The 20541-nt window shown below is 39.3% G+C and overlaps 1 protein-coding gene across 1 annotated transcript; it reads left to right on the top strand.

The window, feature by feature from the left end:
* Positions 1–10638: 10638 nt before the first annotated feature.
* LOC308113780 (transcription factor HES-2-like) lies at positions 10639–11557 on the top strand (the record flags this gene model as incomplete). Its single annotated transcript, XM_080470243.1, has 3 exons — positions 10639–10831; positions 10935–11118; positions 11229–11557. Exons 1-3 carry the CDS (start codon positions 10745–10747, stop codon positions 11555–11557), a joined length of 600 nt encoding a protein of 199 aa, XP_080326369.1. The 5' UTR covers positions 10639–10744.
* Between the last annotated feature and the right edge of the window lie 8984 nt (positions 11558–20541).

The following is a 20541-nucleotide window of genomic DNA, read 5'->3' as shown; positions in this document are numbered from 1 at the left end:
CCAACGGTTTTCTGACCAGGCCTGGGAAAGCTGGTATATTTCTAGCACGCGTCAGACGTGCGACAGTTATTCAAATTTGACTCCATTCTTCAGCTCCGGGCCCCCCCTGGACCCCTCCTTGGCCCCATCCATTGTGCGAGCACATCTGCTGCTGCGCGGGAACATTCAAACTGGGACATTTTCTGCTCGTGTTAGAGTCTCCTATGGACACTGACAGCACAATGCGGATCCACAAAGACCAGAAAAGATGTAGGACCATTTGGTTTACAATAAAAGGACACAGTCACAGATGAAAACTGGAAAATGTACGAGTCCGAATTTAAATTCAAGCAAATTGTCTCCTATAGTTTGAAAATCTCAGATGTAATATGTTGATACTTTAGCTGTATTATTATTATTGTTATTATTATTATTATTATTATGGGACGTTCATTTCATTGCCTTTTAAAAATGATTATTGATTAAAAAAGAAAACAAAACATAAAAAACTCCCTCAGCTTTTGGCGTCTATAGCAACAACCACTTAGCTACCTGGCTCGTGCCACATCAATTGCTTTTGCTTGAGTGACCTTGGACGCGTGCACTGGGGGGGGGGGGGGGGGGGGGGGGGGGGGCTTCAAACTGTTAAATTACATAAACATGCTGTTTTTACTTCATGAAAAACTAACTATACTCCCAGAAGAACCGTGCATCTGCAACGAATGTGTTTTTTGGATTACGACAAATAAAAACAACCTTAAATAAAACGAATAATAGAAGAATGGAGCTTTTTATTATCAAAGACGAGACCAGACAAAAGATCTTTATTAAGCAGCTGAAAGAAGACAAGCTCACACAAAGAGGGGAACATACTTTATTCATATTTTTCCGTTTAATCTCCCACACACAAACCCATCTCCTTAATCTTTCTTTCTTTCTTTCTTTCTTTCTTTCTTTCTTTCTTTCTTTCTTTCTTCCTTTCCTTTCCTTGTTTTGCAAGTTTAATGTACTATATGCATATTCAATTTCATTACAGGTAAGTACATTCGCACCACTACTTCTTATTCACAAATTTTTCTAATCTGATATTCGGATTTATATTTTTTATGAATGTGATTACACGTTGCGTGTAAAATTTTTATTTTCTTGAAATTTTACAATCAGCCAGCAACGTGCAAGGAAATTCTGACATTTAACCTCCTATTGTTTGGAATGGATATATAAAATAGTACTAGAGGATTTTTATTTTAATGCAGTGGGTTTCTACTCTATGATTTTGTGATCTGAACTGCCCTTTTTGCCCAAACCAAAAACAACAGGAAAGAAAGATGTGTTATTGGAAGTTCACTGACGTCTCTTGTCCTCTTGAACTCATCGTGCAGGAGTGATGACCCGTTCATCCGCGAGCTGCAGTGAGAATTTCTACAGTCAGACTTTCTCAGATTCATTAGCATCACACACAATCAGGACACATTCTGACGAGACCAGCGTCCCAACAAGGCAGCACCTACAGCAGGGAGTCTGAAAAACTTCAGTTACAGAATCACCGGAGTTGAACTTTCATATAAATATTGATAACAATTTTCTTACAGCAGCTACATATTAAGTACTGCATTGCATCAAACATGAATCCCCTTGGAACAAATGTTAATACATTATGAAGTACAAGATGCACATAGTACTCCGGTCATAGTACAAGTTTTAGTTAGATTTTCATGCTTTGCAGACATCACATCATTCCAACAACTACTTAGACTAAATTATTCACTAATAATTACAAGCATCACCTAAACAAATCAGCAGGCAGCGATCGATCAGAAAAACTGGCTGACATATCGGTGTATTGGCATTAAAAAAATACACTTTTCAGTGCACATACAGCCTCATCAAGATGTTTAAATCACAAGCGGCTCAGTATAACAAGCTGAATGAAACGTGTAAAACGCTGTAAACATACCAGAGGTGCGGTGGTCCCGTCATGCTGCAGGTCCTGCTGGTCGTGGCTGCGCTGAAGGCTCAAGTTGTATTGAGCGCCCTTTTACAACACGAGGTTTGGAGACGCACTGACAGGGACTCGTCTCTTTGTGGGCGGAGACCTGCAGCGAAGCCACGCCCCCTCACGAGCGCTGAGCTCCTGCACGAGAGCGCACGACACAAGAGGCTGAAAAAAGTCATGAAAATGTTTTAATCCTGTAATAATATAGAATGTTATTTCTCAAATTAGACGAAATTTAATGTACTTATTCGACACTAAGCGTGTTTTCACCTTTTATTTATTGAAAATATCAGAAGGAATTAAAGTATACAAAAGATACAAATCAAGAGAATCAAGAAAGTTCTGTAAAAAAATAGAAATAAAGAAAAAAGGAATAGTTTTATTCCTCATATTTAATAGAAAAATGACTACAAATAAGACAGTTTTTTAGGTATTGCTGCCGCTTTTCGGAGCAGATTGATCCTTTTAGTGTTGCTTTTCGCATTATCCCGACCGCAAGACAATAGTCTTACAATATTAGCATTATGATGTGATATAATCTGATATGTCGTTTATTTATTTCATCTAGCTGTGTCAGGCGTCCAGTTAATTTTTATCACTCTGCGTACTTTATATTTGCTGCACGTGAACCACTTAAGGCTCCCACAAACATTAAGTGACATATACTCTTTAACAGTGCAATATGAGTAAAGACTGATTGATACTTACTTTGCAGAACATCAAGAAATTCTTTCTGTAGATCCCTTTCTTAAGAATCTGTCCTCTTTTGAGACATTGCTGTATGGACTGTAGCTCATATTTTGCGATTAAATGCACATTCCCTAATTTCCCCCTGGACATCTCTTAATGGCCCCTGTGTCTCTGTAACTTCAGAATGATTCAAAGCCATCTGGTGCCTTTGTTCTCCTGGCTCGTGCTGTTCTCGTGCCCCTGATATGTCAGCACAATGGAGCCCCTCGGCCACAAATCCCAATATTCAAAAAACCCGCCATCCTGCCTCTTCTGCAGCATGTCCAATGCCTCTCCTGTGGATGCAGACTCCTCTAATTCATGAAATGCTACTTATTACGCAGAAATAAGGAAACTTTAAGTTAGATAGTCCATGTTCCATTTGTTATGTTGTCCATGCATGTTGCAGGAGCATCAGTGGATCATGTGGATGCAGAGCGCGCTGAGGAGACACTGCCATTGGTGGAGAAGCTCGTGTGACGCTTCAAGTTTACCTTTGTCAAGTTTGAGGAGCAAAACAAATGTGCACCACCAGATGTGAGCCGGAGCTTGGCTTTTAGCTTGGTGTAGGCTTCTGTGGATATTTAAATCCTGTCTGAGCCATCCGTCTGATTTATGCAATGGGCAACTACATGCGAAATGTTTGCAGACTGTAAACGACGCTTTGCTCGACGCTGCTGGTGCTTTGGGATTTATTTCTGATGTGGAACAATAACAAGAGTCACGTCGCTGTAAACGACAAAGCGTCGGTTTGAATTATATTTCTGAAAACCTGTCTGCAAATCTGGTTTATTGTGTTGAGTTCAACTTTCATAGATTTCAATTGTCTTTGAAAAGAAAAGATTAATAGTTGATTATTGATTTATTCTGGTCTGTTTATATCACTTATCTTAGCACAGTGCATTAGAATTATACCAAATAGCCGATTGATTGTTCATATATAAATGAATAAATTGAATAAGCACTTCTGAAATAATTTGATTTATCACAGGGAATGTGCACCCTTATTGTTATATTCTAGATTTGATCAACCTTTATCTTAAGCACAACCAATCAGATTTGCCAATATAATTTATTTCATTAGTATTTTATGATTGTAATAAGTTTATTCTCAGGATCTTTTGTTACATCCTCGCGTGTCACGTGACTCCGAAGGACGCTGAAGCAGATTTCAGTGACGTAAATTGGACAGAAAAAGTTTGTATTTTTGTCTCTGGTGGCAGATGCTTTATGAAAATGGCGTTGCTTTAAGCTTGGGAAGCTCATTTAATAAGTGTTTCTTTCTGCTTCCCCAGAGAATGACACGACGTCACATCAGGGTGAGGAGAAAATGAGCAAACAAAGCATGCAGACCTCTCCCCTTATTTCTGGTGATTTTCTTTAAAGTAAATGTTTTATAGTTGTTTCGTACACATTTTATAATGTCCTGCCACAAAGAGTATATGAAATAAATGAAGTGTGATTAAAAATGAGGAGCGTCTGTAGATATATCTGGTTAACTACCATTGTAATGGCTGATAAATAACAACATAAGTGTAATATTTTGTGCAGTAAAACTGTTTTAGTGGTCTATGTGTGAAACATGATGCATGCCACTCAGAGAAGAAGGTATTGATCGAGGCACTACACTTAAATATTAGTTACTTTCATGATAAAGCCCAAACATAGAAATCTGTTTCTGTCACTGACTCTTTTTATCAAGCAGATTTTTCTAATGGTATCTTTAATAAAACAATAAAGAAATTTCATCACAAGTACCTCACATCTCAAGACATGTTAAGTAACAAATACAACATGATCATATCAAACACTGTTATGCCTTAATGTGTCATTTTGGAGTAAATATCAAACAGCATTTACCTGTAAAAACATCCTGTCCCATGTTCAGCACCATGGACAGTGACACCCACACACGGTACAGCCATTCTGATCTACTAAAGTTATACATTTATGGTGTATGTCTATTGTCTAGGTCCCAATTACAGAAACCTGAATATTTTGAAAATCAGTCATCCTAACTTAAGGTCTTTTTTTTACCGTCTTAAGGCTTTTCAGTTTTTTCAGTTTTACACCAGAAAGTAATTGACACTGACATTTTAATGCTTGCTCTCTTTACATGCTTTAATAAGAAAAAGCTAACATTTGAGTTTTTAACAAAAAAACTTCTGGATATCCATCCATTCCATTCATCCATCCATTCATAGTTCGGGTAAAGTGTCAACAACAGGGCAAACACAGGGACAAAATCACACACATGGGTAATTTCAAGTGAACAGTTCAGCTTCAATGCATCTTTTCAGATTGAGAGGAAGCAAGTGCACCTACATAAAATACACATTTGAAAAAGGGAGACTGTGCAAACTACACACGCAAAAGCCCCCAACGGACCTTGAACCAGAGATATCCATACTGTGAGGTGAGAGTGCTCAGCACAACATCACCATGCTGTCCATATGGCTTCTGGACCTAAATAATCTGAGAAGGATGACTCTAATGTCCTTAATATATTTTACTCCCACTTTCTACTACTAATACTGCTACTACTGCATTTACATGCATTTCACAATACTGATGAAATAGATCTACTCCAAAGCACACATAAAGTGTTGACAATGGAAATTCTTTCAAATGGTGTAAAGGCAGGTGACACTGAAGTCAACAAAGAAGCTGAATCTAAACCTGGGATTACTGGCTTATTGAAGTCTCTGAAGTTTAATAATAAAAAAATAGTTTGTAAAATAAAGGCTTGATATGTGTTTATGTCATTATCTTACGTCCCAAATGACTTGACTGACTAGGTTTATAATGTTTGAAATGCCCCTCATATTTTTCAAAGACCCAATGTTAAAACAAACTGATCATATCCAGATTCCAGGAAGGCCTTTACTGAGTCAGAGTAAAACCATGTTGTGTCATTTTATCTTGACCCTCTTCATCTTGATTGTATAACATTATTATGTTGATGTAAAGTTTTGTTTTGTCTTTTGTCTATAAGACCTTTATGATTGCATTTCCTTAATTTATATATACTTTTACTGCAAACAAATGGACTCTCAAAATGGAAATTTCTTGTGGTTTTCAAATCTGATTTGAAAGTGTTGCACATCACAGAATCATTACCTGTGTAAGTTTTGTTTTTAATTGATATTCGTTTAGCCACTGACTCTGTGTCTGTGTTGTCCTGATACTTATGGATTTGACGGCTGCATTTGGCACAGTGGACACCTTGATCTCTCATTTGGAGCAAAGTTTTCAAACCTTCCAAATCAAATTTTATTTGTCAACCTTGATTGGCAACTTCTTATTCTTGTGGTGTTCCACAAGGTTCACTCTTGGGCCCTATTTCCCTTCCCCTTCTATTTATTTACCCTTGGTTCCATTCTTTGGAAACACTGCGCTATACTCCTATGCAGATGACAATCAGATGTATATGCCTCCAAGACAAGTCTTACAAAACCAAACAGAAGTGATGGTTATTGGTAGCCACTTTGTGACCACTTGTTCCTCCAGTTCAGCATGTCAAACACACCATTAAAAGCCTCAATGTTAAAGTTGACTCCAACATTAAACATGGTTGTTAAATCAAGTTTCATTTCATTTGAGCGGCTGGTTGAAATAGAGCTAGTTCATTCTGAAACAGTAAACCATGATTTTGTCACTGCTTGACTGGATTAAAGCAGTGGTTAGTTAGTGGGTCCTCTGTCACTAATTTTCTGCTTTTTCATAAAAACCGCTGCATGTCTTTTAACTGGTAAGCATAAGCATGCACATTTTTCCATTTTATGTTATTTATTTTGTGTACAGGACTTTGGCTCCCTGTGGATTGGATTGGATTATTCAGTATACGTACTTTTGAAATGTATTTGTGTATGATTTGGTTCAGTCTCTATATGAAGAACCAGACTGTCTTTAATAATCAACAATAATCTGCATCACGAGAGGACTTCCATTTTGCTCTTCAGTATTTTTTTAAATGAACAAGCGAGAAAAGGAATGAATATTAAAGAAATTTAGAACATATATCAATTAAATTTCTTTCTTTTTTCTGCATGGAAACGATCCGATTCTGATAAACTCTATAGATATTGATATTTGTACCCAACGTTACTGCATGATTGCGTTGCTTCAGGTTTACTAAAATATATAAAAAATAGGCAATCTGATTTATACTGAGCAAGATATGCAATGACATGTTTGGTCCAAGTCCATATCTATACTCATAATCCTACACAAACTATCAGCAATACATTTAGATATGTAGCAAGTGTAAGATAATGTTAACTCTATTTAATCACACTTTTGAAATGATATGAGAAAGATGTGAAGTCAGTCCAATGTGAAAATGATTTATAAATAGGCTTGGAGTACTATTTGAAAGAATACCAAGCACACTATTGCAAATAAATGACTAAAAATGCCCTGAATATAAATCCAAACCAGAATGCACAGCAAGGTCTATAATGCAATGTATGGGGTGATTTAGTTCATTTTATTGTTTATTGTTACAATTGGCACTTACCCAACCAAACTATCATCTATTACTAATAACATCTATTCTACATAAGGAGAATAATTGCAGAAGAGTTATTTCCCCTTTTGGAAAAACAAGTCCGGCCACCATCAAAATTATTTTAAATGAAGAGTGGGAGAGAATCTTACTTTTGTATACTGATGATGGTGAATAAAAGAAATTTATAGTAAAAAGATATTAAATCAGGATAAAATAAATAATGTGCTGTGCTTGTTTATTTTTTAAATAAATGGACCTTTGATGCATTATTTAAAAAAATATATAGTAAACGTATCTTGCTATATACAGTATATAAAATAGATTTTGTGTGCAGAACATTATGGAAATGTGACTCCTATTAAAAACTGTTGCATGTTGATCAAGTATAGTCTAGTTTTTGTGCAAATAACAAATTGTAGGATGGGGGTAATCAACACTGTGCAACCCATCTTTTTGTTGGGTTTTTTTTTCGTTGGGGTTTTTTTTGTGTTTTGTTTTTTTTACAATTTTGAGATTGTTTAAGAACTGGTATATTGTAGTGTTTATCCCTCTCTGAAGTCTTGAAGCCTTAACATGGTATTTCATCAAATTGTGGACGTGCACGAGATTTCAATGATTGACTTATAAAATGCTTTTATAGAGATATGAAACAGACTATCTCCTCCATGTCCGCGTAATTCGAAGAGGATAAAGTTACATCGAAATCTTGGAAGAAGCAGATAAAACATGCTATAATGTTTAATTGTGTTTGTCTTTTTTTGTAGTTTAAGTGAACCTGAGTTGTTGGTTGTTGTTTTGTTTTTTTCCCTATTCAGATTTGTCTCATTTGTCTTGTGTGTTCCGCAGCCTCAGCCTCCCTACAGCTGCTCCAGCCATACGGATGATGATGGCGTAGTTTTTGGCTTGGGATGCCAGACATCCTTTCTGGTGCTGTCACGATCCGGAGTCCGACGTTAACCCCCCGATGTCTGGAAACTTCCACGGAGCAGTGATGGAGGCGATCACCTGACCGCACTGAGTCCGTCGACGCTTTTGGTTTCACGCCTCGGTGCTCGCGCTCCGACCCCATCTGTCTGAGCGAGGTGGCTCGTGTCAGTCTCATGCCAGTTATACATCCAGATTTTTACTTATTATATGCAACAGACTCAAACATTGAGGTGCTCCTGAAATGTTTAAGATAGAGGTTTATCTTTTATTTTTCACTCATTCTTGTCTAACATTGATGCTCGACGTGGCTCATTCTTATTCTTCTTGATATATAATAAACGATTTGGGTCCAGTCTCTGACTTCATATGATATAACAACCCGGTATAACAACCCGGCTGTAATTCTATACACCTCTTGGATGAATAAATCATATATTTTTCTTCTACATTTGCTGAAAAACGGAGTGATCACACGTTTCCTAGATGTTTGAACAAAGGATCACTGTGCTGAGAGCTCGCACAGATGGAAACCCACGCTGAAATCAAGACAAAAAAGGTCTCAACCGAAGCCTCTCTTGGACTTTTTTTTGTCTTATTTCGAAGGACCAGTTCCCAGGCTGGATTTGGTGGCAGTTATTTGGGGCCCCACGGGGCAGGGCGCGTGCAAAACCGCGCATCTGCAAGGCTTGACAAAGTAGAAGGGATACACTTCCTCAATATACCGGAACAGCTTGCAGTCGAAGAGCAGCATTTCAAAAATGAGCCTTGATTGTTCTTTCAGCGATGCAGAAAGCAGCTTATTGGAGAGATGTGTTGCTCGCCCCGCTTCTTTATTTGCTTCAACCGTTTCAAATGTGTAGGTGAACATTTGTTTGCGCAAAGTCTGTGCGTAAAGGAGATCTGGAAGATATGAAATAATCACTTATATGAACTTGAATGTGTTCAGCCATTCATTGATAGTTTCTTTAAATACTTAGATAGCATTTAAAAATATTTCATATCGAGTTGCAACAGCCAAACTGGGCCACGTTTTGGGCAAATTACTATGAAAAATAAACTATTTAATGTGCAAAACTAAATTAGGAATTTATGGTTAATATCGTCATTATCTGACGTGTAGGACCTTCATCTTGAATGCAGTGTATTTTACTTTGTTACCAAGCTAGAACAATTGCACCATTGTGTTTTTGCTATGTGACCCAAGCCTCCATCCCTCCCTCCAAAAAGAAAAGACAAAAACCAGAGCTGAAGCTCACTGATGGAGAATGGGATGACGGGCAGGAGCAGGGAACCTTACGGGAGCAGCAGCGCAGTGGTGGCAGACAGGAGATGGGGGAGGGAGCTGTGTGTGTTGTAGGGAGGGGAGGGGAGGGGAGCGGGATGGCGGATAGGGGTCTCTTCCCATCTGTTGCGCAGGTCGTGGCGCGTGCCGAACGCGTGAATCCTACGGGCATCTCACGAACTTGTGAAGTCTCACCGCAAACAGCAGACGTAAAGTTTAACTTAAAATACAGTGGACAGAAATACATTCAATTTGGTTAAAGGTTTAGAAATCGACAGTGTATATCAATCATTTTGTTTCAGCTCGATTTGAATTTGAAAAGTTGTTATTATATTAATTCCCTTTATAACTGAATCAGTGGCTCCATTTTCACTCGGAGCCTATTTTAGATCATCTCTCCATTATTTTCCTTTTTAAACATAATCATTTACACCCATATTTCACAAATGCACACATGCACACATGTATCTCTTTGCTTGTGCCAGCCTCCTCCCACTTTGCTCCAGGTAAACACCGCGCTTGTCATTGGAAACAAGCAGCTGCGGGTTCAAGCAGATGTTAATCCATAGCGTGGCTTGGGTTTTTTGCTTTATTAATTTTGGGAATAGATTAGTCTCCCCTCACCTCAGATTCACTCATCGGCTCGGTGCTCGTTTTGTTGTGGCGGGAGATTGAGGCCCTGAGGAGTGGGCAATAAACACACTTTATACCGACTAACTTGCGCATGTGAGTGTGTATGTGTTATTTTTGGTTGACATTTTTGAATACTGAAGAGGTAAAACATCCACGTGTGCCATATAAAGATCGATTTATCACGATTTGGTCGTTATTTATGCGTAACTTTCAAAAGAGTACGAGATTGATTTGATACCGTATCCATATTATTATTTTTTTTTATCAGATAAGTGGAAAAGAAGCAATAGGCCTACTTCAAAAAAATAAAAAAATTTAATTACAAGCTCATCTCTGCGCTCAATTTGCTTCCTGTGAAAGACATCGTGGTTATAGTTTTAAACGCAATAAAGCACACCACCGTCACGAAAGCCTCGCATACCGCTGTATGGGCGCAGACCTCACACCCCCCAGCCCAGGGACCAGATGGTCCCAAGTGGAGCTCCTCTGTCTCCCAGGGGTATCACCCCCCCACCCCCACCCCCCTATCCCCACAGCGCCATGGCTTGTGTTCCCTCCCCTGTGACGCCCCTGGGCCACATAAATAGGAGGCTCCGCAACTCCTCGGCACACTTCCACTCAGCAGCTCCAAGAGCAAGTATCTCCCCTTCCAAAAAATTAAAAAGCACAACAACAAGCAGCAAACGAAATGAGTCCCAGCATGACCGAGGGCAGCCAGCATCTGCCTGCGAGATCCACCGTGGCGCAAAGAAAACAAGCTAACGAGCTCAGAAAGGTAAGAAAAAGAGAGAAACTCCCGCTGATCGTGTTACAGGAAACGAGTTTTACACTTGATTTGGTTAGAGTTGCAGCAAATAACAGGTGATCTTTCCCTCCAGACTCTGAAACCCTTGTTGGAGAAGAGAAGACGTGCTCGCATCAATGACAGCCTCAACCATTTGAAGAGCCTGATTCTCCCACTTGTTGGCAAAGACAACGCACGCTACTCCAAACTGGAAAAAGCTGATATTCTAGAAATGACCGTGCGCTTCCTCAGAGACCTGCCGTCCACTTCTGTCAAAGGTGCGCATCTTCTCCGCATACAGAATTACACAAAATCCACCAGACTTCTTTATACTTTCTTCATCTTGATGCGAGGTTACTGATCAAATCTCTCCTTTTCTTTCTTCCAGACTCTGCAGACAGCTACAGAGAAGGTTACAAAGCCTGCCTGCAGCGCGTCTCCGCCCTGCTTCCCAAAACGAACCTGGATCAAGACGCGTGCCAACGCGTGCACGACTTCGTCCAGCAGTCCATGTCCGCCACCGTCACCCCAACCTGCCTGAACTGCTGCGCACAGAGCTCCAGGACTTTGCCTCAGATCCAACAGAAACTCCTCAGTCTCAAATCCAGCTTCAGCTCCAGACTGGAGAGCCAGTCCCGCGGCGGCGGCGCAGCGGCTCCCAGCAGAGCGCAGTCCGACCCTCAGCCCGGCGGCGAGGCCATGTGGAGACCCTGGTAGCCTGGATAGAAAAACATTGTGTTATTTATTCTACAATGCTTTACATTGTTGATTCTTTTAGTGTTAAAAAAAAGAAGAAGAAAAAGGACACTGTATAATATGTGAAATGAAGATTTGACGTGTTTTGCATTGATGTCAGAGGGCATGGGCACAGATCTTAAAGAAACTGAAGTCTATGAGCTTTTTTTAAGGATGCAATCCTCTTTGGGGTTTCAAAGATACGGGTTGTAAGCAACACTTTTGTAAAACCCCAAGGGTTATTTTGTTTGAGGTTTGCACGATGGACTTAAAAGTATTTTGGTCTGTGCAACAGAATAGTCTGTAAACACTATGTGTTAATAGGATTACGTTCAATGATGTGAAAACTCGCATTTTGTGACATTTCCAATCTTTTGTCATGGCATGATCTTTTCAATAAATGAAGAATAACATATATACTCGTGTTGTGTTATCCTTGGTTTTGTGGTTGTTGAAAAGGGTAATAATCACGGAGCAGCTCAGATTCCTCAGTGAGAGGATTCTCGGGAAAATAAAGGGAATAAAAAAGGCGCGCAGATTCATGAAGCCACAGGTCAGGAGGAGAACCATTGACGCTGATGAGCAGCTGCTCCATTGTTGCGGATGCGAGGCGCCTCTCTGAGTTGCCGCCAAATCGGTGGGAAGAAGTGAGTTGATAGTGAGATGGGAAGCACATCGTGATCTCTGCAGTGGTTATTTGTGAAGTTGGATTTGGCATGACCCAATAACAAATGAATTTCAGTATGCTGCCATGACTCAACTAATAAATAAATAAGATCAGTTGGTCAGACTGTTCTCTCACCATTCTTATATTATTTGACATTTACCTGAGAAGTAGTAAGTTTTACATAATATCTGACTTTATCAAGCCATACATACCCCATTTGACCACATGAATGTTTCCCCCCTATCTCTCATGTCTTTGTTCATCAGATCCAATCACTTTGTATTAACCTTTGAGGTCTTAACAAAGGACGGTGGATATTTTAAATTTGGAATAATCATAGAAGATAGATCATTGTAGAAGAAATCCATTCAGCTTTGTATCAAGCTGATAGAACTTCTCACAAACATTCATTGAGAAACGATTCACATTGAGAAGTCATGAACATGTGTTTTCACTGATTTGATTGAATCATTTATATGATTTGACATCCTGCGAACTTAAAGTCTTACTTTAAACTGGACAGGTTGTGTTTCTTTTTTAAATATAACTCTGAAATCTTTTAATAATTATATATTAGGAAGAATGTCAGTTTACCAGCAAGTAAACCGTGCCAGCCACAGTTAAACAAGTCAGTAATTCATTGCTTCAGATTTGCACAATTATATTTCTAGAATCAAAAACTACTGTAGTTTCAGATTGCATCTAATAAAGGCTGAAGACCCTTTCCTAAATTCCTGATTTACCAAAACATTAACGTGAAGCCAAATGCTGGCAGAGACAGCCTCTCTTAAAAATCTTCAAAATGAACCCAATGAGCAGTTTCTCAGATTTCCTGTCATAGGAATTGTCTAATTCTGGTTCAATTTCACATGTAATTGTGAGGAAGGATGGGTTGTTTTTAAGTTGTAATATGAGGGCAGTTTCTTTTGTTTCATTTCACAACTCCCTGCTCTATGAGTCCTATGAATCTGAAAAAGGTTCAGGCAGGTTACAGAGCAAACACAGAGGGATTCAAACCAGAAATTATCTCATGGGGAGGTATGAGTGCAAACTGTACATCGCCATGTGGCTCCTAGGTGTAAGATGTGTACATAGTGATAGCAGTAGTCCAAGAACACAGACTTCATTTGTACTTTAAAAACATACAGCTTTGTCTCTCCATGTGGTAATCTATGAAACGTGAGCAGTTTTATTAAATCACACTTTACATGAACAAATGTGTCATTCAGTGTTGAGATTAGATCCCATTTTTATACTTTTTTGTATTTTCACACACTTCAAAACGTTTTCATGAGAATCAAAAGTCCATTGAATTTACAAATGGACACACCCCAATCACCCAGACGTTGAACTTCCCCTCTCAATACTGAAACAGAACCTCACATCCCAAGGTCAACTTTCTTTGAGTCTTTAAAACCCTAATATAGATTTCTCTTATCCATCAGCCAATCATCCATATCCAATTATTGTATCACTACACATGATCTGATGTTCTGAGAGCAGAATCTCTTCTGGGGCTCTAAATGTGAATTTAAATCACACAAACACACACTCATATATACACAGACACTCAAGGACACGTACACATTGATTCACCCACATTTTATCATTTTAGTATCATTGTTCTCTTATCCTGTCATCAGTTCCAATGTCCAACAACTGACATTGTTTGTTTGTTTATGGATATGCTTTTTTGTTTAGTTAAAAAATAAGTGCAGCAATCCTACTTAATTTGTTCAGTTTGCTGATCAATTAAATTTGATTCATTTGGTATCAGAATTAAAAGTATTGATATAGACTGTTTCCTGTGGGCTCACCACCTGCAGGGAAGGTTCTTAATCGGTGCAATGTGATCTGGGTGACAGTGCTCGGACTGCCACCCCCGCGACCCAAAAATGGATAAGCGGAAGAAAATGGATGGATAGATGGATGGATGGATGGATATAGACTGGGTGTTTATGTCTTTATTGAACACAGCTAATAAACATTTATATGCTGCAGAAAATTTTAATTCCTTTCTGGATTTCAGCCCCACTCCAATCAAATCTTCCCAAAGATCAAGAGGGAATTTCCATCCACTCCTGCTGGGCTCCAGGTTCAGCTCATCTTTATTAGATTCAGGTCTTAAAGGGTCACTGCAAACCCACTAAACACCCGATGTGATTTAAACGTTGTTCTTGGGCTAAATCTGGTCCGTCTGTCGTAGCCTCGATTGAGCCCAAATATAGTTGTCGAGATTGGGTTGTTATTGGACCGTCCAATGTGGTCCAATAACACATTGGATGGTCCAATAACCCCAATTTTAACTACTACGTTTGGGCTAAATGTGGACCATCGAGGCTATGATCAACCGACCAGATATAGTCCAAGAACAACGTTTAAATCACGTCGGGTGTTTGGTGGGGATGCTTCAGGTAAGAACAAAATCCAAAGAGTGACTGATCTCTATTATTGTCTCGAATCCTCTTTTACTGAGGAGACGACAGTTTTGCTAAATCATGACTCTAGTGATCTTTGTTCCTCTCGCTCGCTCCTCAGTTATTAAATTAGCAGAAGCATATTGACCTATTCTATAATGATTAAACAGTTTATGATGCGTTAGAAGGTCTGGAGCTGGTCCCAGCTGAGGATGAGTGAAGGTCAGGTCCAGCTTCTAAAATTAAAACAATTTAGAGTTTTTAAATGTCAGTATAAACCATCAGGTGTGTCTGTAAGAAAAAAGAAAACACATCTGTTCTGTAACATTTCTCCAAGTTCAAAAATGTCTTGCCGTTTCTCAACAAAACCTTGATGTCTTTTGTTTTAGATTCCGGGTTTAAAATGTTTCCCAGAAACTGTTTGAGATAAATCCAACAGCACGATGGTGCCGCTGCCATACTTGTTGCAAGAAACTGGATAATTGGTCCTAAACATGTGAAGCTGGGATATTTTTCCTCTTCATTAATTTTCTTTAAAGCTATTCATTATAATATATTCAATATTACAATTATATCCGTATAGATTTTTCTCTTAATTTTGTTTTTGTCATGCAGATGTTGCCAACCTACTCGATAGTGGAGCGTCTAACTTTCCCATCCGAAGTCCCATGACCACACCTGCGACTCAATATTTCGAAGTACTTTACGAACCTCTGAAAACAGAGAACTTCGAGAATCTTCAAATGATAAAATGGTAAAAAGGATTTTGTTTATGTAGTGCTTTTCAACTGCTGGAGTAATCCCAAAACCCATTCACACACCAATGGAGGCAACTGCCATAAAAGCCACTAAATCCATCCATTGGGGGCAGTTCAGTGTCTTGCTCAAGCACATTTTTACCATGCGGACAGGTGGAGAATCGAACCTGTAACCTACCAATCGAGCCACAGCCGCTCCACCAACCACTCAACAATGTTCCCATTGGCTAATTAGATTTTGTAACCAAGGTTAAATATCCAGTAACACAGTTCTGTGTCTTGTTTCATCTTTTGAAGCCTGATGAGAGATTGATAATGTCACTAGCCAAACCTGAGCCTTTTAACAACATTGGGTGCTTTGGTGTGAACTGAATCCAGGTGCTGTCTTCTCAACAAATCCATTAGCTGAATGACAAAAAATAATGTGGCTTTATCAGTGAGGATACTGGACTGAAAGGGCTTGGGGTCACTAAAGTGGAGGCAACTCGCATGAAATTATTGGCGATGCTGTTTGTTGGCTGACATAAGTCCTGGGGTGACGGTGAATGTTGTGGGATTTCACACTGAATAAACTGAAAATGTCAGTGAACAGCAAGGCCACTTGATCTGCACAGTCACTAAACAGCAGCTGTGGATAGCTGATCTGGCAGTACTGCTTCTTTCAGATGTGCTTTTAAAAAAAATAAAACCTTCTTCCTCCAGCCTCATAAAGCACACGGAGGGTATAGAAGCAGATGGTGGGGGATGGGCACAGGGGGCTTCTACATGTTCAAACTGCACAGAAAGATCATAAAGATGGGAGACCAGGCTCCTCATCTGGTGTGGACGTGGCTCTTTTTGGTTTTGATTGTCTTTCTTGTTTACTGCGTGGCGTGATTTGAAATATTTTATCACTTTTTTCAGATGCATCTATATTTTCATATAAAATGTTGTGTCGGCACATACAAATCTGCAAAATTCCTTACAGGCATTGAAGAGAATAATACTATAATCACTCATTAAATATTTAATCAACATTTCAAAAAAGAGAGAAACCTGCAGTTGCTGGAAACAACTCACTTAGGCACAGGGAGAACATGGAAACGAAAAGGTCCTGTTGGCCTGCATGACTGGAACAGGAACATAGAATGATCCGTTTATCTTTGCTTACAGAAAATAAGCCCAATTTGTAAACATTCAGGAGACCATGAGTGCTGCAGTGTGAAACCACGCAGGCTTTTGTGTTAATATATCTGTGTACATTTCTGTTTAGGATGGTAGAATGATTCAGTTTGCCTACTATAGAATGTGATGTAAGTAAATAGAATACAACACAATAGCATTCATGGTCTTCCTTTCCAAATATCAAAATCAATAGAGCTTAATGGAACGGAAGGTGGTGGTGCCTTTCAGCATGTCTTTTGTGTGTGTGCGTGTATGTGTGTGTGTGTTTTCGGTAGAGTGGGGAGTGTGTGTGGTGGTGGTGGTGGTGGGGGGGGGGGGGGGGGGGGGGGGGGGTTGGCTTGATGCTTGGGGGTAGATGCCGCCTCTTTCTCTTTGTGGAGGTTTTAAAGAGTCTGAGGCTCCTTCAGGATGAACAGGTGATGTTAGGAGGGTTTTTATTGTTCACCATTGAAAAAGATTATTCTACACTTTTATAAAAAACAACAACAACCTATATCAACCCTTCTGATATGATAAAAGCTCCACAATTCTCACTTGTTTGAATGAAAATCGGAGAGTCCGAATATCAGATTATTGACAGTGAAGCTTAAAACACTTCTCTATTTCTCTTAACAGTAAATAAATCTCACAAAGGCAATACAACTCAATGTCTGATCATGATTGTCTGCAGGACTGATAAATAGCTTCTCAAAATGTTGACAAAGATTAAAGTTTGACAAAGCAGTATGGCAACGTTGCAGTGAAACAAAGGTGGTGGTGGATGGATGGGGGCTCTATGGCCCAACATGACTGTTTGACGATATTGTTTTTGAAGCAGCTCCTTAATGAAGCTGGTCTCATATCACTCCTCATCATTTGAGTTGCATTCAAGACTTCATGGTTATTCTTTCTTGTGTATGTTCTTATATTTCGTCTTTCAGAAATATTTCTTGAAAGACATTTATGTTTAAGACCAAAATCCATCTGAAAGGAAAATGTCTTGCTCAAATTAAACTTTAAGGTAATAATTAGCTTTAGATGCTCTGAAATGATAAAGAATTAATTGTTGGATCACTATAGGTGTGTACCTGAAGCAGTGTAGTCATCATCAATTACAATGAGAGAAGAGAAATTATCTAAAGATATAGGAACACTAGATTATATTACTTTGTCCTCCAGTACCACTGTGAGGAATCTGGGAGTTATTTTTGACCAGGACTGATTCTTGAACTCCCACAGTAAACAAATCTGCAGGACTGCCTTTTATCACCTACCTAATATTTCCAAAATTAGAAACATGCTGACTCAGAGTGATGCCGAAAAACTAATCCATGCATTTGTTACTTCAGGAGTAGACTATTGTAACTCCCTATTATGAGGGTGGTCAAAAAACTGCTTAAAAAGTCTTCAATTGATTCAAAATGCTGCAGCGGGGGTCCTGACAAGAACCAGCATCAGAGATCACATCACTCTAATACTAACCTCTCTTCATTGGCTCCCTGTTAAATCTAGAATAGAATTTAAAATCCTCCTTCTAAATTATTAAGCTTTCAACCATCAAGCTCCATCGTATCTGAAAGAACTGGTAGTCCCATACCTTCCCAGAAGAACACTTCATTCTCAGAGTGCTGGCTTACTGGAGGTTCCTAGGTTTTCTAAAAGTAGGGTGGAGGTAGAGCTTTCAGCTTTCAGGATCCTCTCATGTGGAACCAGATCCCAGGTTCAGTTAAAGAAGCTGACACAGTCTCTACTTTTAAGGCCAGGCTTAAGACTTTTCCTTTTAATAAAGCTTACAGTTAGAGCTGCTTCAGAACACCCTGGACCATTATAGTGAAGACTTCTGGAGGACCTAAACTGAGCTTCTTTACTTTCTCACTCACCATGTGTCACCACTACATGTCACTAACATTTGTCTGTGCTATTTGTGTGTTTCTCCCTCTCTCTACCTCCCAGCAGGATCTCTGACAATGGAACAAAGTTTGTGGTCTGAAGCCTCCTGCCCTGATCCATCTTCACTGAGTGGATCTCTGTCTTATTTGTCTGTTCTATTCTTTTCTCCCCTTCTCCCCTTCTCCCCTTCTCCCCTCACCTCAACCGGAATAACAGAAAGCTGCCACCTCTGAGCCTGGTTCTGCTGGTTTCTTCCTTTAAAAATGGTAGTTTTTTTCTTTCCACAGTTACTTATGCTTGTTCATGTGGATTTGTTGGGTTTCTCTGTAAGAGTGCCATGAAATGACTTCACTGTATTCGTCATTATATAAATAAATTTGAATTTAAATTAATTGAATTTGAGATTTTTACCATTTGCTTGTTGGTTTGGCAGCCAGATTGAAGCTTCTTGCAGACCGGTTTTGGCCCATGAGCCTTATGTTTGACACCACTGCTTTATGCCATTTAAACATGAACACATGGCCAGTGGATATATATTGTACTTTAACAAGATGAATACGAAATTAAATACAGCGGTGTACTTACATTCACCACAAGATAATGATTTACATCGATGCCTTTGTTGAAATTAAAGCATAAAAAGGAACAAAATACCATAAAATGCCACTTTTAGTTGAGTAAAACGCCTTTATGTAATACATTATTTTATCACTCCATCTCACCCCATCATCTTCCTCGTCCACTGTTACACCAGCCATCTTTGTCCTCTTTACATCCATGAATCTAAGGTCTTCGATTTCTCCTCTTGCAGTTCCTTCTCCAGCGTCCTTTGTTATATATACTCACTATCTCTCCTCAGCACATGTCCAAACCACCTCAGCCTAACCGCTCTGGAAAGAATTGTAGAATAAAGACTATATATAGTGTTCTCCATAAGCAATTGGGGCTACTTTTCTACTTTTTCATTTAATTTAGGAACGTTTTATAGGGTCGTACTAAAATCAACACAAAGGTATTGCTGTAGTTCATTCATTCATTTATAAATATATTTGAATGGGTGTTGTAAATGCTGGGTTTAGTTCAGAGATAAGTTCCATCTTTTACATCATCAAATGTTCTATTTTCTTTAAATATATCTCATAAATGTTCATGAATTATATTCTTTATTCCTAAAGCATATGTGTTTCACATCAATACAATTTGTGGCATGTGAATAAACATTCTCCTTCATTTCTGGTAGCAGTGCAGCTTCTTCACACCTGTTGTTGGACATATTGAGTGATCATATGTGTTTGTAAAAGTTGATGCCGGACTCCATATCTTCTTTTATTGGAGGCTCGAGGAAAACGCCGAAACCACCCGATATCTCTCAGCTCGCACCACGTCGCCGGTAAAAATCTCCCAGTTTCTCCCCCACCCCTCCGATAATTCCCATGAAGTGTCGGTACACTGTCAGACAAAAGGCTCCCTGTTATCCGACCTGCACAGATGGGTTGCAGACGCCGAATTTGTTCGAAAAGACAAAAGGGGGCTCTAACTGTAGAGGTGCCGACTTCTCCATCCCACTTCAACCCCCCCCCCCCCCCCCCCCCCCCCCCCCCTTTTACCATCATCCTCATCATCCTCATCACCATCCCTGAGTCCCTGCGGGGAGGTGCGGGGCGCGTGCACCAAGTGTGCCTCTCAGTTTGTCACGGCAGGGCTTGGCTTTGTTGAAGGATCATGTCTACTCGATGCTTTCCAGCACCTGCTCACTGTTTTGTGCTCATATGTTTGGATGGGTTTGTTTTTATTTGAAATGTTCAATAAATACAAGTTTAAATCATTCTAAATCTGAACAGCATTTTTGTTTACAATAATGTGCCATAGTAGAGTGAATAAATCAATCATCGGGTTGACTGCAAATAATAACGATGATAAAAGAGTACATTTGATTTTAGAAGTTTGATAGTTTTTCAAGAAAGGATGCTTAAAATTTCCTTTGTACTGCTAATGCTTGAGACGGAGTCATGTGCTTTCTCAAACATCTTTCATCTGCATGAACAGATTGAGCTTTATGCGTTGTCACCGTGCAGCAGTGATAAACAAGAA

This window comes from Lipophrys pholis, assembly GCF_963383615.2.
Source record: "Lipophrys pholis genome assembly, chromosome: 8".
NCBI classification, from domain to species: Eukaryota; Metazoa; Chordata; class Actinopteri; order Blenniiformes; family Blenniidae; genus Lipophrys; species Lipophrys pholis.
Note: the sequence above shows the minus strand (reverse complement) of the source record. Positions and strands in the feature narration are given on the sequence as shown.